Here is a 13,067-nt window from a genome sequence, read left to right on the forward strand (position 1 = left end):
GGGAATTGGGTAAAAGAATCCAAAGCCGACTACGTCATCCACGCTATTTGGAAATAAAGACTCCTGCGTTATTCAACGAGCGTCGCGAACGTTGACTCGAAACATTTTTCCTTATAAACACACCCGCTTCGAGAAAAGGTTGGATTACGTATTCCAGTATTTAACGAAATTGAGACACCCTTTTATAAAAGTTCATTCCAACTTTCGACCCGTGTATATCAATAGTTATTTAGAATCTGTGACTTCGGATCTCAGTAAAATAACAACATACCATTTCCTAATTGCTCAAACGTTTCATTCTACCAAACCGCAGTTCAACCTCGACTTGTGCACATCAAACTAACATATTATTTCCCCTAATTTTACAATCAAATCCCAGCCTATTCACACATCGATCACATACGTATTATTAAATTTCACAAACCAAAGTAAATCTACTTGCGCACAACACGACGGTCAACTGACTGAAATATTTTACTGAAAAATATAGAACAACTTTCATCGATTTTACAGAACATTTTTCTTCAGTCTGAGCTTATAACACGATATTCAGAAATAATTATTATATTCGAATAAGATTTTAAGATCCTAAGATTATCAGTACTGATATATGCAAGCGACGTATAGCGATGCGTTAAACTACTGATTACAGTACAGAATGAAATTCCAAAGCACTAGATTTGTGAGTTGAGGTCAGTTATAAAGCGAAGAAAAATATCGGCATCGTTGAGAGACGTGAGCTTCGTATTTCGTGTCATTCCGAAAGGCCGTCGTCGCACATCGCGCGAAGCACCGACAAATAGGAAAGCGAAGTCTTGAGAATCTGCAATAGCGCAAAGAATATCAGGTATTGTTCCACACCGTAATCCGCGTGGCAAGACCTTAATTTCTACGGTCCCGTAGGTATACGTTTGTTAACGTGTAAGATACCTAGGATGACTGCATGGAAAGGATGGCGTTGCAAGGCACGCCTACCGCGAGTATTATAACGTCTACTTCCGTCGGGTCACGTTGTGCAAGTGGCAAGAACCAAAGTGTGGGACTAGAACAGTCGAAACGTGAGAAATCGGAACACGCGGCTTCTTCGACCACGCGGATACTGAATCTGACTGCCGAAAGCATCCCCTGAGCTTTGACAAGAATTGTCAAGAAGTTATAACGAAACGTCACGAACCGCGGCAAAATTCTCCATGGACATGACGTAGAAGTTCCCAGCAGTGATGAGCAGCGGTTGCTGAGAGCGCATGGTCATCACCAGGAGGCAGCTCTTCACGGACGTTGAGAAATTCGTCCAAGGACATTCGTAGGCAGCCTGTCCAACCTTGGTGCTCTGTACACACGCAATTGGCATTCCTCGAAGATTAAGTTGCAGCGATAGTCGGAACGAGGGAACTGCGGGTGCCGATACGGCGGACATGAGCGAGAGGCTGGACACAAGGTTCGCGATTTTATCGGTCTTGCAATACTTGGGTTGCGATATATCGCGCGCTGTATCATCCAGATGCATTTCTGCAGTACGATAATGCGGTGCGGAAAAATCTCCTGCGGTTCGTCAGATTCGAGTTAATTTCAATCAACCACGCTCTGCACTGGAATTACTTTTGCAGTTGTATCTGTGCATTGCGTTAAGGGAATCGAATGGCTATGGAAAGTTGATTCTAGTGGAATAGCATTGTATTGTCAACGATTCGTATACATTTAATACACGCGTCTGAGTGAAACCGTGCCGGAAGATATGTCGACAATGAATTCATTATCCGCGTAACCTTAACACTCCAATGAAATGAAATCTATCGTGTTTAAAAACTAGACTTACAATTAGAATTGCGAAATTTTTCACCTGTTTCAATTTTTAGTCAATTTTTAAAACTCGGGCTGAATGGCCGACAATACCCGTTGGGTTTTGGTCCCATTTTTTGATCTCACAATCATAAAAACGTTCTTCAACATGCAGGCATACGCGTTATGCGTCTGTGGCTACAGGTGTATGAAGAGCACAAGATAAACGCATCTGACAATGAGCGTTCGTTTTTGCCCCGCAATTCTGCTTTCTTCCTTTCGAAACAAAAACTGAAAAAGGTTAACGAATGAAAAGAACGCGTTGAAAGTAAAACCTTTTCATAGGAGCAATTCAAGACCTTGGTTCTTTTCCGTTTTTTCAAAATAACCATAGGGTGAAAGATTTTTTGCAAAGGGACTGAACCCCTACCGGTATAATGAACAGTTCGTTGGAAGAGCTAAAAAAACAGTATTGCGTATTCGAAATGGACAAAAGTAATTTCTTCAGATGGGAAACTTGGTGCGTACATGTAAAGTAACGCGTACGTAAAACCCTGAATGCCCAACGACATGCGGTGTGGATATTATTTACCATCACGTGCGTGACAAGGTCTGCAAAAGGGTCGGCAGGATGCCGTCGCAGGACATTCGCGAACAAGGAAAAATGCGACGAGGAAAATGCCCGGAGTTGGCAATAAGTATCGCAGCTATACTTACGATTTTCACTCGGCACCTCGAACCTGGCAACGTACACGGTTTTTTCCGGTCTACCGGGTGTCTGGAAAGAGGATATTATTTCCTTCCATTCCCCATCGCGTGTCTGGAAGGACATTGATCTTTCCTTTCGGTATATTACGTAATTACAGACTAAAGTAAAATGCTGTTCGCACATTTAAGGATTAATGCTCCGCAGCGAGCTGATCACCGCTCGTTCGTTCGTTCATGAATTTCGTTCTGGCTTCGGACAATCCTCTATAACCGTCTCTCTTCTATTCCCACATCTGATCGTCGCCCAATTCGTCACAGACGACTGACAGAGAAAATACGTGCTTATTATTCCGTCCGATACCGCGAGTCAATGTTCGTTGCACAAGTCGACGACGTTGACATCGACAATGAATGGTGTGAAAATCTGTCGATATCGTACACGATGTATAAGGAAAAATAGTTTCAAAGAAATTGCCCCAATTTCAAGTCGGGAAACGTAAAATTTACACCTGTTATAACGGTCCAAACGCACGTAACATACATAATGTGCTCATCGCGGTGGTGAATCAGACAGATCGCGTGTAAAAATGTAAGAAAATATCGGATACGAATTTCCATAAAATGCGTAACTTCCTCTCGCAGCTTGAGATCTCGATGAACGTATGGACGGTTGAAATTTCTCCGTAAGGCTCGAAGACCACGCATTTCTGTAGGCATCAGAGACGGACTGCAATCCGCACTCCGCCGCTTCGTCGGGAACGAACGATCAAGTAATTGAAGAATGAGCGAGTGTGAGTCTGGAACGAGGGGGCGAGGGTGGAGAGAGAAGGAGGGAGATAATACGAGAGGGAAGGGGCGAAGAGGAAAAGGGAGCGAAACGTGGGCGGGGTGCGATTCTGCACGCTTTACGCACACGGCACACGGCCCGTCTGTCTTCCCGTCGGCGTCGCCGCACATGACTCTCCGTAATTGTAATTGGCGTAATTGGTGAATAGTCGCGTATCGTATCGTTTCGATCCTCTAATCACCTCCCCTCCACCACCCACTTGCCGCCTCATCCCCGACCTCCTCCTTTCGCGTTCAAGTTGTTTTTCTCCGGCGCAGGGAACTCGGTCGATCGTTACTGCAGCGCTCTCGAAGAACTAGGATATACAGGGTGGTGCGGGGCACGAACTTTCACAACCGTTTTCCAACCGCCCTACGACGGAGAAAATTCAAACCCGAAGAGATGCGGTTTGACCAATTTTTAATTAAGGAAATATCTTAGAATCAACCAAGGTCGATGTACAGGTTGGTGAACCGTTCTACGGTGGAAGAGAAAATTTTTAAATCGGTCGCATCATTTTTCACGACGGTCAATGGTCGCAATCGTTTCAATTTGTTGATAGTCTTGAACCGATTGAAATCTGCAGTAATGGGAAAATTTCCAACCAAAAGCAACCTGGTGGGAAAAAAATACTTCCTTCGCATATCGTAATCAATTTAAACCATCCGATTTATTGGAGATTCCTTCTTCGGAAACACACGGTTTTTAATATGGCTTGGTGATAAATTATCGCGATGTCAAATTGATGCATGTAAGGCTTGCTCTGCAAAAGATTCGCGAAGGATTGTGAAAAGACATGGAAAATGTTTGAATTTCACTTTCGAAGCGCGCTTTTCAATTCCTAAGGCTCTCTGAGGTTATCAAAGTACAAATCGTACTATTAAACATTAAAATTTCACGAGGAAATTTTTTCGACTCCTGTACCGTTGAAAAAATGTTCTAAACCATAATTGAAGAGCTTTTCTCGTTACTAGTGTTATCTTGTTCATCTCCGTATAAATATTCATAACATGAAACTGTATGATAATTTATATTAACCTCGTGACTGTCAGTGCCACGTATGGTCAAAGGAAAAGTCGTGTCAATTTTGCTCAATAAGGACAAAAATAAAAAAAAATAAACAATTCCATTCTGTTTGGGTACCTTGATACTAAAATCATCGCGTAAATCAGATGATGAGAATTGTTTTTCCTGACACACAAGTCAGTCGAGTATGTGATTGTGTCCAAACTGCCAAACTGCGTTTAAAAATAGTGTATAGAATTTGCTCCGTTGTTTAAATGAGAAAGTAACAAATGTTTTGAGGAACATATTAAAATATTTTTCAAAATCTATGACCGTTGATGAAAAATCACGAAACGAAACAGTACAAGTTGTACGAGGAAAGTTTCCGAATCAGTTGTTCACACGAAATATTAAAATAAAAATAAAGAATATAGCTCGAGCATGGAATTTCAACTCCAGAGCGTTACGAAACAACGTGAATTCAGTAGGTATAAAAATGCGGGAATTAAACTCAGACGAGAGTACTATTTTCGGTGCAATCAACGTGAGCATAAGCGGTAATTTATTATATTAATTTTTCACAGCCAGGCGCAACAAGCGGCACAGTTTCGGCCGTGATCTTTGTCGCGTGCGTATGACACTATATAACGGGCAGCCTCGCGTATATTATTTAAATAATAGAATGAAAAACGCAACAAAAATGTAATAAAAGACATAAAAAGCAGGAAAAAAATAACCACGAAAACAACGAGCATACGGCGACGAATAATCGTGACGGCAGAGTAGTTGCGTAATTACTAACAATTAGAGGGAATGAAACATTACAGTAAGCGTATATATAATTACAAGCAGCCGAGGATCGTGCGACGCGGTTCGCCGGTGAATTCGAACGGTGATTCGTCTGCATCCGGTCTCCGACGAGAGCCCGTACCAAAAACTGGAAAAAACCAACGCCTACGGCACAGACAGGCGTCGCGACGTCCTCCGGACTTTGAGAATTTCGACGACGATAATGATTCCGGAGGTTCGTAGAGTGGAACCGTGGGCAATTCGTTGGTGAGTTGGGGCGTCGCGACGAACTCGGGACATCCTCAAGGAGTGAGGAATGACAGCGATAATCGTAACGAGGACGTGTAGTGCGACCACGCTAGTTGACAATCGTCAAATTTCCTGCAGGGTAAAAGGGTAATTAGCTACGAAGCCCTGCGCAGTGGCGTGTCTGCAAGGCGCGTGAAGACGCGCAATGAACGTGACATTGTTGTACCGGTAGCGATACTTAAAAACTTTTATACGATATTGACCGCGGCGACGGAGGAAAATATCGTCGTTAAATAAACCGTTGCAGGTGTATACGCGTAATAAACGAACGATTCAAAGTTTCCTACTCGGAGATTACGTGCAAGGTATAAGATAAAACGAAAAAGTATCCGGGAATTTCGTTTGACACAAACGAAACGGCAATGACCGAGGATAAAGGGTTCCGTATATAATCGCGTATTATTACACAGACAGAGGGGTGCCCCTACGGCTTAAAAGTAATAAACTTTAATCGCGGAATACGGTATAAGGATACATGTAACGGCCATTATTCTCGCATCGCGATGTTTATACCTATTCGGTAAGCCGGAATGATCATTCGGCACGACTGCCACTTGTAAACCGATCACGGGACGCACGGAGGCCGATACATAAATATCGTTTGTGCACAGTGCCTGTCCTAAGGGGACACTGGAAAAGTAATGTCCCCGTGGCTCCGAGAGGCTAGAATATCTGCTTAGTCTTAACGCCGGGTTAATTAAATGGCACGGCGCGAGCCTTGGCTTGAGCTTAAACTGATATCTCCGGCTCACGGCCGCGCAAGTAACTCATCCCGTCTGTTATTCACCCACGGATGCAATCGAGGCGATCGAATGCCCGGCGTGTCATCATCGGTAATAGACTGTGCAAGGAGGTCGTAATTAACGAGCTAAGAAATCCGCAATCGAAAGGTGATAAAGTAGCGTAACGCGAGTCGAAGCAGGCGGATGGAATACATTAATTCAGCACCGCGTTAGCGAAGGTGCTGCACCGACACCGAAGGCTACGGACATTCATTTTCGCTAATCGGCCGACGGTTTTCTCACTCGAAACGCGCGCCGAGCCATCGCGGATTCTCGATTTATCCTCACCGTGATCGGATTGTTCTTCTCGAAACGGTCAGTTGATTTTCTGTCGAGAAATACGTGCACGCCACGAATATAAGTAAAGAAAATAAAACAATCCCCTCCTCGTAACTGGGGGAGCGCGGGAATTTATTTCTGCTCAATATTCTCGAGTTTTCAAAATCTCGCAACAATGGCGGAGTAATGATCCCCGCAAAGGCGAGACCGTTACTTAAATTACACCGACACGATATTGCGGGCTGTGAACAAATTGCCGCGACACACGGACGACTTACCGAGTGCCAAGATCGGAATGGACCAAGGTTCGTTAGACATCGGTAATATTAATATAAAATATATTCGTGCTTCCTTTTGTCCTTCCGTTAATACGCCCGATTCGTGACGGTGATTTTCTTCGTATCATAAGATGGCTCGTATAATTACTGAATATACGTATATGCAACCGCTACTTGGGATTTCTATCTCTACGACCGTAACAGGACAGAGATGGCTGTACGTGCATAATAAGGCTGACCACGATGTTACGCCACTGCAATTAAACTATCAGATTTTCCGACAAGTTTACGTACCGCAAACGATTTCACCGATCATCGTCTCGCACGCATCGTGAGACTGCGATACGCGGTGTGAGTGTAGTTTTTAAGGTGAGCTGAGCTAGATGAGGATGGAACACCTGTAAGCCTCCGACTGCACGGGGAATTTACGTTCCTAGGTATGTGTCGGTGGGTGAATACGCAAATACGAAGATGCGGAGGGAATAGGTCACACGTTCCTGTTGCTCATCGCACAGCAATTTCTACCTATCGCCGCTGCCGGTTACATGGTTCGGTAAATGCTCATCTATAATCGTGTAGATATAAATTCACGGGGTACCGTATAACTCTCTCGGCATGTCCGTCCGAGTGCCGATTCGCATTTAATCATACAGGTGTACAAGTTACAAGTGGAGAAATTAATCGGTGTTGAAATTGAAAATTCCAAACAGAGAATCGTCGGAATCACAGCTCTAACGGTGCCGCACGCGCACGCTCAATTCCATTGCCATTATACCGGACACCCGCAACGATACCTGCGACGTATCCGCCTAATTTCAACGCTGTCTTCTCGGCCCTAACTGACTCGTGAATCGGCGAGAGAAATTGAGGTTCGGAAAACAACATTGCGGCAGGTGCTCGGGTTTGGGTCGTCGCTGACGTCACCACGCTAAAGTAACGAGCAACGCGCGATAAGATCTTTCGGAGCGGTGATGCAGATCCTGCATCGTTAACGTGCGAGTGTGAGTTGGGCGAGAATGCCTGCCGATCAGACCGAGGCTGTACGCGTGGGATTTGTACTCAAAGAAAAGAAAAAGAGCAGATTTTACTCGAAATTGCAGGAAAATAGGGACACGTCAGGTTTTTTGGTGAAAAATACCCACGTCGAACATATTTTTTACTATAAATGTAGAAGACTTCTGCACACGGTGGTTTTCACTGATTCTACGGTAAAATCCGCATTTTACGATATATATTTTACAAAAAAAAAAAAACATGACGTGTCCCTTTTTTCCTGAAGTTGTGAGTAAAATCTGCTCCTTTATTCTCGCTGTGAATTATCTTCGGTCGGCGTTGTGAAAAAATTTGATAGGAGGATAGGTGAGTAATTTGTCAACTTTGACAAATGTAAAAACACACGTAGAAGTACTTTAAAAATTGACCAAAAGTAGTAAAAAAAAATGAACAATGAATATCACACTCCGTCATGTGATTTCCACGATTCAAGCAGCATTGGATACGAATGATACCGCTGACTTTCACCAGCAGTAAAATGGATTGATTTCGTACAAGAAGAGGTTGCAATTTTTTAACGCCAAAACGGTTTGAACAGGATTCGAAACTGCCAAGAGGCGTAGTCGATTGACCGGCAAAGTACCTTGGATGTGGTGGGTCAATTATACAGTGATTTATACATTTACTCACCTCGGTCAGAAGATCATCTCCCAGCGAGCAGTAGATGTAAATTTGCAGAAGGACGGCCTGAATGTACATCACGTATTTCACCAAGTCCAATCCCCGAGAGTCCAGGTACTGCATTTTGGGTTTTCGGTGACGCGAGAACCGGACGGAAACAGAAAAATGACGAGCATTGCCTTGGCTGTATTGTATTTTTTCCATACTGTACTGAACAGACTTCGCGATCACGAGAATTGCAGGTTTTCATAAAGGTGTAAGAAAAATTTTCATCGCGTACTCGCCTTTGCGCAACTGCGTAATTTACCACGTCGGTGTTTGCCTGTATTGAAATAAGTTAATCAAACTGCAATTTTCGATTGTGTAAGTATCGCTGCGGCTTTTCCACTGCCTGTTATATCACGAGCGTTAGGTTTTATACTAATTGGCAATTTCATGATACAGCAATGCGCAGCAGCTGTATCGCAGCTTCCCAAATTAGGAACCCTTTTCGTATTAGGCTGAGTTTTCCCCAGCGGTGCCCCATCGTAGACATAAGAAAATGAAGAGGAAAAAAAAAAGGACTTTTCGAGAACCGCCCGCGGTTTCGTTGCAGGCAAGGCAGCTGCGGGTAACCGTTCGGCATAATATGTGCGTGTCGGTGAATAATATATACGCGTAGACAAGAGCATACCGTGTGATTTGATTAATCTGGAATCAGCGCTTGGTAACGGCAAAATCGTTGCAGTCGACGTTCGCGTGTGCGTAAAAGGTAGGTATTATGGTATTATACAATTACGCAGCACATATAACACAAAGCGACGGCGCAGGATGAGACAGCGCGTAGAGAAAACGGCTCGACGGTCGCTTTTTGATTAGGTGTGAAATTTCCCAACGTATCCGACGCACGTCTCGCCTCTGCAGCGAACTGCCGGCGTCGGTGTTTCAGGGGGCGTCTCGACGCCGGCCGCCGCGTAGCGGCAACAACCCTCCGTGATGATCGACGGGATTATTAAGCTGTTGAAAACACTGCCAGGCTCGTAAATATTCCATTGGGAATGCCGCGAGGCGTGTGCAGGATACGCGTGTGCGTGCGTGGGACTGACGTTGCGTTAAATAGCGTTAAATTTGATCCCGTATAATTCCCGGCGGCTGCGTCTCGAATATAGTCTCGGAAATCTGTAACCTGAACACTGTTCGGTCGAGGAGCTTCCGTCTCTCTCCAGAGTTTCAATATCACATCCAATTTAAACCACATCGTAATTAATTCACGTACAACACCCCCCAGCACCCTGGAATAAACCTATCGTAAAGAAAAAATAATCCATTGGATTTACATGCGCGACAATTTTTTTTATCCGACAAGTTCGAGAACATATGTGAACCTAACTCCGACGTATACTGATAAGTAATTCTCACCACGATCTCTGTGATTTTGGTATACGTTATTACGTTCAACAGAGAAGAAAGCCACGTACGTGCGGCTAACTTGAATCCGACGAATGGAACTCTTCCACGTTGATTCGAAAGCACAATTGCCTACTGATCGTCCGCAGTGCAGTTGGTCGCGGCTACTAAAAGTACTCTGATATCCGGGATACAGTGGAGAGAGACATTTATGAGAGGATGTTGAAAGTTTAAAGGGTATAAAAATGCAATTCTCTTTCAGCATATTAAACGGCGTGCAATTTGATGCCACTTTGTAAACGTGCTCCTGATAAAAGGAATAGCATATAATGCAAAGAGAGCAGGGTATAATTTGGCGGAGAGGGCAAAACGCGAGGGCGAGGGTGCAGGAGAGGCGTGTGCCCTGCACCTATTGCGTTTGTCAGTATATTCCGTGCACGTCGCATGGGCGCAGGTTCAATGGGTGGAAACGGGACAATGGAGGCGCGTCGAGAGGACCCTTGCAATTTATTACGTCATTATTACTCGGGTGGAAAATAGGAATCCGGAAACCTCCGTACAACGGTCCGATTTAATGCTGATAACTGTCGTGTTCGGGTCATACGCGACATACCGATCAAGACCAACTTGCGTGTCCTCCTTGAACTCATCATCTGGCACGGTGTCGTTGCATTTGCTGAGAAACTCTGCTAAAAATTGGAAAACCTGCAAACTGTTTGATTGGAAACTCATACTTGGAAGTGTCGCGCTAATTGTTGACGCGATTACTCTTGACGAGGAAAATGTTCCTTCAAACGCCTACATTTTTATTGGGTGATAAAAAGTTTCGTAGCTGCCCCGAAGTAGACTCGAGAATAGGAAGGGATTACAGCCACTTTGTTTAAAGTGGGGACGTTAAAATACACGAAACCTGACTCCAAGAGTAATACCATCACCCTCGAGTTTTCTCAAGCAATTAGGTAAATACGAAAGAACCTTATGGGTACTGGTTGAAAAAAGTTTACGGTTAGAGCAGAAAGTAGCGATACTTTTTTCCCCCGCGTACTTACGCAATGTATACCTAATACATTTCACACTGCACGATACGAATTTTACCCAATATTCTTAAGTGTAATAAATACAAGACAGATGTGTACTTACCAAGCCGTGTTTACTCAGACAGATAGTTTATGCAATATAAACGTGTAAAAATCGGTTTTGCTCTATATTCCCTTCGCGCATCGCTTCTCGCAACACGTTTCGACGAGTGTGTGCTCGAAATGTTTCGATTTTTCACCATCTTACGTTTTTCAGCTGTACGACAGGAAATTGTAGGGTATATTCGAAGATGAATCATGTGTCCCAAGTGTTTTGCTTGTCGTCACGAATCCGAGTGTCGAGCGGATTTGAGGCGTCGTATTTACTCCCGGGACACTCGCCCCGAGGATTAAACATGTATTTCGTGCCTTCATTTTAGCAATAATATACGATATACGGTGAATCTGCTAAATCTTTTAAGCCGTTTCAATTTTCCCGTATTATACAGGTTTTGTCACACCCATAGGGGGGAACATCCGGCGACAGAATGAGGCGCAGATTCGACCGAATTATAGTATAATCGTAACATGCATCTGTGTATTACTTTGTTTATTTGTTCATAATAAATTACCGCATTATTTTATACAAATATAATTTCATGACAGTCACATTCCAACGTCCTTGCATGGTAAGAAATATCAAAGTACTCAATTTATATGCTGAAACTTATCCGTTACTAATACATCGAATAAATCTGAATCTCACAAACAGGTAGAAAAAAAATAAAAACGATGATGATAACCTATTATATTCAAAGTACAACTCCCCCGACCACTTCCTTCCTGAAAATTGAATATTTTACAATTTACTGAAACAAAAGTAGCGGGCTGCACGAACTATAACTGCATATTGCCCGAGTATATTATGCCAACGAGTCAAATTGAACACACACGATTCCGTTTGAAGACGTTACCGCGTTCACACCCGAGTCGTTGTTTTTTCCCTAAATACCGAAAAATCTACCGACGAATCAAAGATCGAGCCAGCTCCACCAAATTCCAGAAGAAAAAGAAGAGATATTTTTAATTGAAACCCAGCTGTGACCATCCTCCGATTGTTTGAGATCTCCGAGTTCCACACAATGCCGTAGAACGCGTTCAGATTTTTTGTCCTTTTCTAAAATTGAAACATACCGAGACGCGTAAATTTCTCACTCTGTATCTTCTTCTCCTCGTCATCTTCCAAAATGATCGCGTTCTTCAACAGAGACTTAAACCTCGAACAACGTGATTATCTACACATCTTAATCTTATTCGTTAATTTTTTATGCCCCCCTAATAGAGCGTCGCAGTCTGTTCTTCCTCCGAGATCCCGTTGGCTTTTAAGCAGAGATTCGAGGAAGATACAACACGCGGCTCCGAATCGGCTCTCTCCGCCACAGCGAATGTCTCAATCAGTCAAACTCAATCACTCAACGGCGCGGAAGCCGTCACATCCTATTAGAGACGACGGGGTTCGACTTGCGGCCTATGAGCCACGTGGTGGGGTCCGTTGGTGTTGCGTGTAGAACCCGAAGGGCCGCGACTCCGAGGAGGTCGGTGTTTGCGACGAGGATGGCGCCGAAGTTCGAGGGGGTAACGCCGCGAGCTGGTGCGAACGAAGAGGTACCGGAAGAGGCCTTTGGGCCCTCTTGGCGTGGTGGTGACTCCCGTGACCCCGGTATCCCTGGTTTCCGGGACCCGTTGGCCTCAGGCGCGGCCTTCCAGGACCGCGCCGAACCGTCGCACCTCCTCCTCGAGTCATCAGAGGTGCGACCGGACCCAACGGACCGACGCTGCTGGGACCGTCGCCGTCTGCCGGAACGGGAACTGAGCTTCCTGTAACAACCAGAATCAGGGAATTCTTTTTTCGAGTCTGGGGAGGGGATAAAAATGCTGAAAAAATCTCCTATATTGGTATTTACGGCAATGACGTTTGATGGATATAGGTGAAATAAAATCCCTGGTGTGTGATATAAATGAATCTGAGCCAAATCGAATATCACGCAAGTTAATAGTCCGGGAAAAAGACGGTTCTATATAAATATAGAACGTGCGAAATCTTGATGTTTTGCTCTCAATTTGCTCACGGAACAGACTCCCCAAAGAATCATTAAGAAATATTAAAGAAATTTTACAAGATTGTATAGTTATGACGATCATCTGTTGCACCGCACTTGCAGAAATCTAGATTTGT

General features: G+C 44.1%; 2 protein-coding genes across 5 annotated transcripts in view; both read right to left on the reverse strand.

Annotated features, from left to right (window-relative positions):
* Positions 1 to 548: 548 nt before the first annotated feature.
* Positions 549 to 9,250, reverse strand: LOC124301852 (odorant receptor 13a-like). Of its 2 annotated transcripts, XM_046757363.1 has the most exons (4): positions 9,103 to 9,250; positions 8,439 to 8,546; positions 1,175 to 1,330; positions 549 to 823 (listed from the first exon to the last, which is right to left on the reverse strand). In XM_046757363.1, exons 2-4 carry the CDS (start codon positions 8,505 to 8,507, stop codon positions 755 to 757), a joined length of 294 nt encoding a protein of 97 aa, XP_046613319.1. In that variant the 5' UTR covers positions 8,508 to 8,546; positions 9,103 to 9,250; the 3' UTR covers positions 549 to 754. The 2 variants fall into 2 exon arrangements, with proteins under 2 accessions (XP_046613319.1, XP_046613318.1); XM_046757362.1 differs by lacking the exon at positions 9,103 to 9,250 and having other exon boundaries at positions 8,439 to 8,797.
* Positions 9,251 to 11,414: 2,164 nt separating this feature from the next.
* The window catches only part of LOC124303229 (chromatin-remodeling ATPase INO80), a 37,212-nt gene continuing 35,559 nt past the window's right edge, over positions 11,415 to 13,067 (reverse strand). For 2 of the 3 annotated variants that reach the window (XM_046760198.1, XM_046760199.1), the window contains one exon: positions 11,415 to 12,709. In XM_046760198.1, the coding sequence (XP_046616154.1) occupies positions 12,360 to 12,709 (350 nt within the window). In that variant the 3' untranslated portion in view covers positions 11,415 to 12,359. The remainder of the gene's footprint in view (positions 12,710 to 13,067) is intronic. The other variant, XM_046760200.1, reaches the window with a different exon arrangement.

Source organism: Neodiprion virginianus, chromosome 4 (assembly GCF_021901495.1).
Source record: "Neodiprion virginianus isolate iyNeoVirg1 chromosome 4, iyNeoVirg1.1, whole genome shotgun sequence".
NCBI lineage: Eukaryota > Metazoa > Arthropoda > Insecta > Hymenoptera > Diprionidae > Neodiprion > Neodiprion virginianus.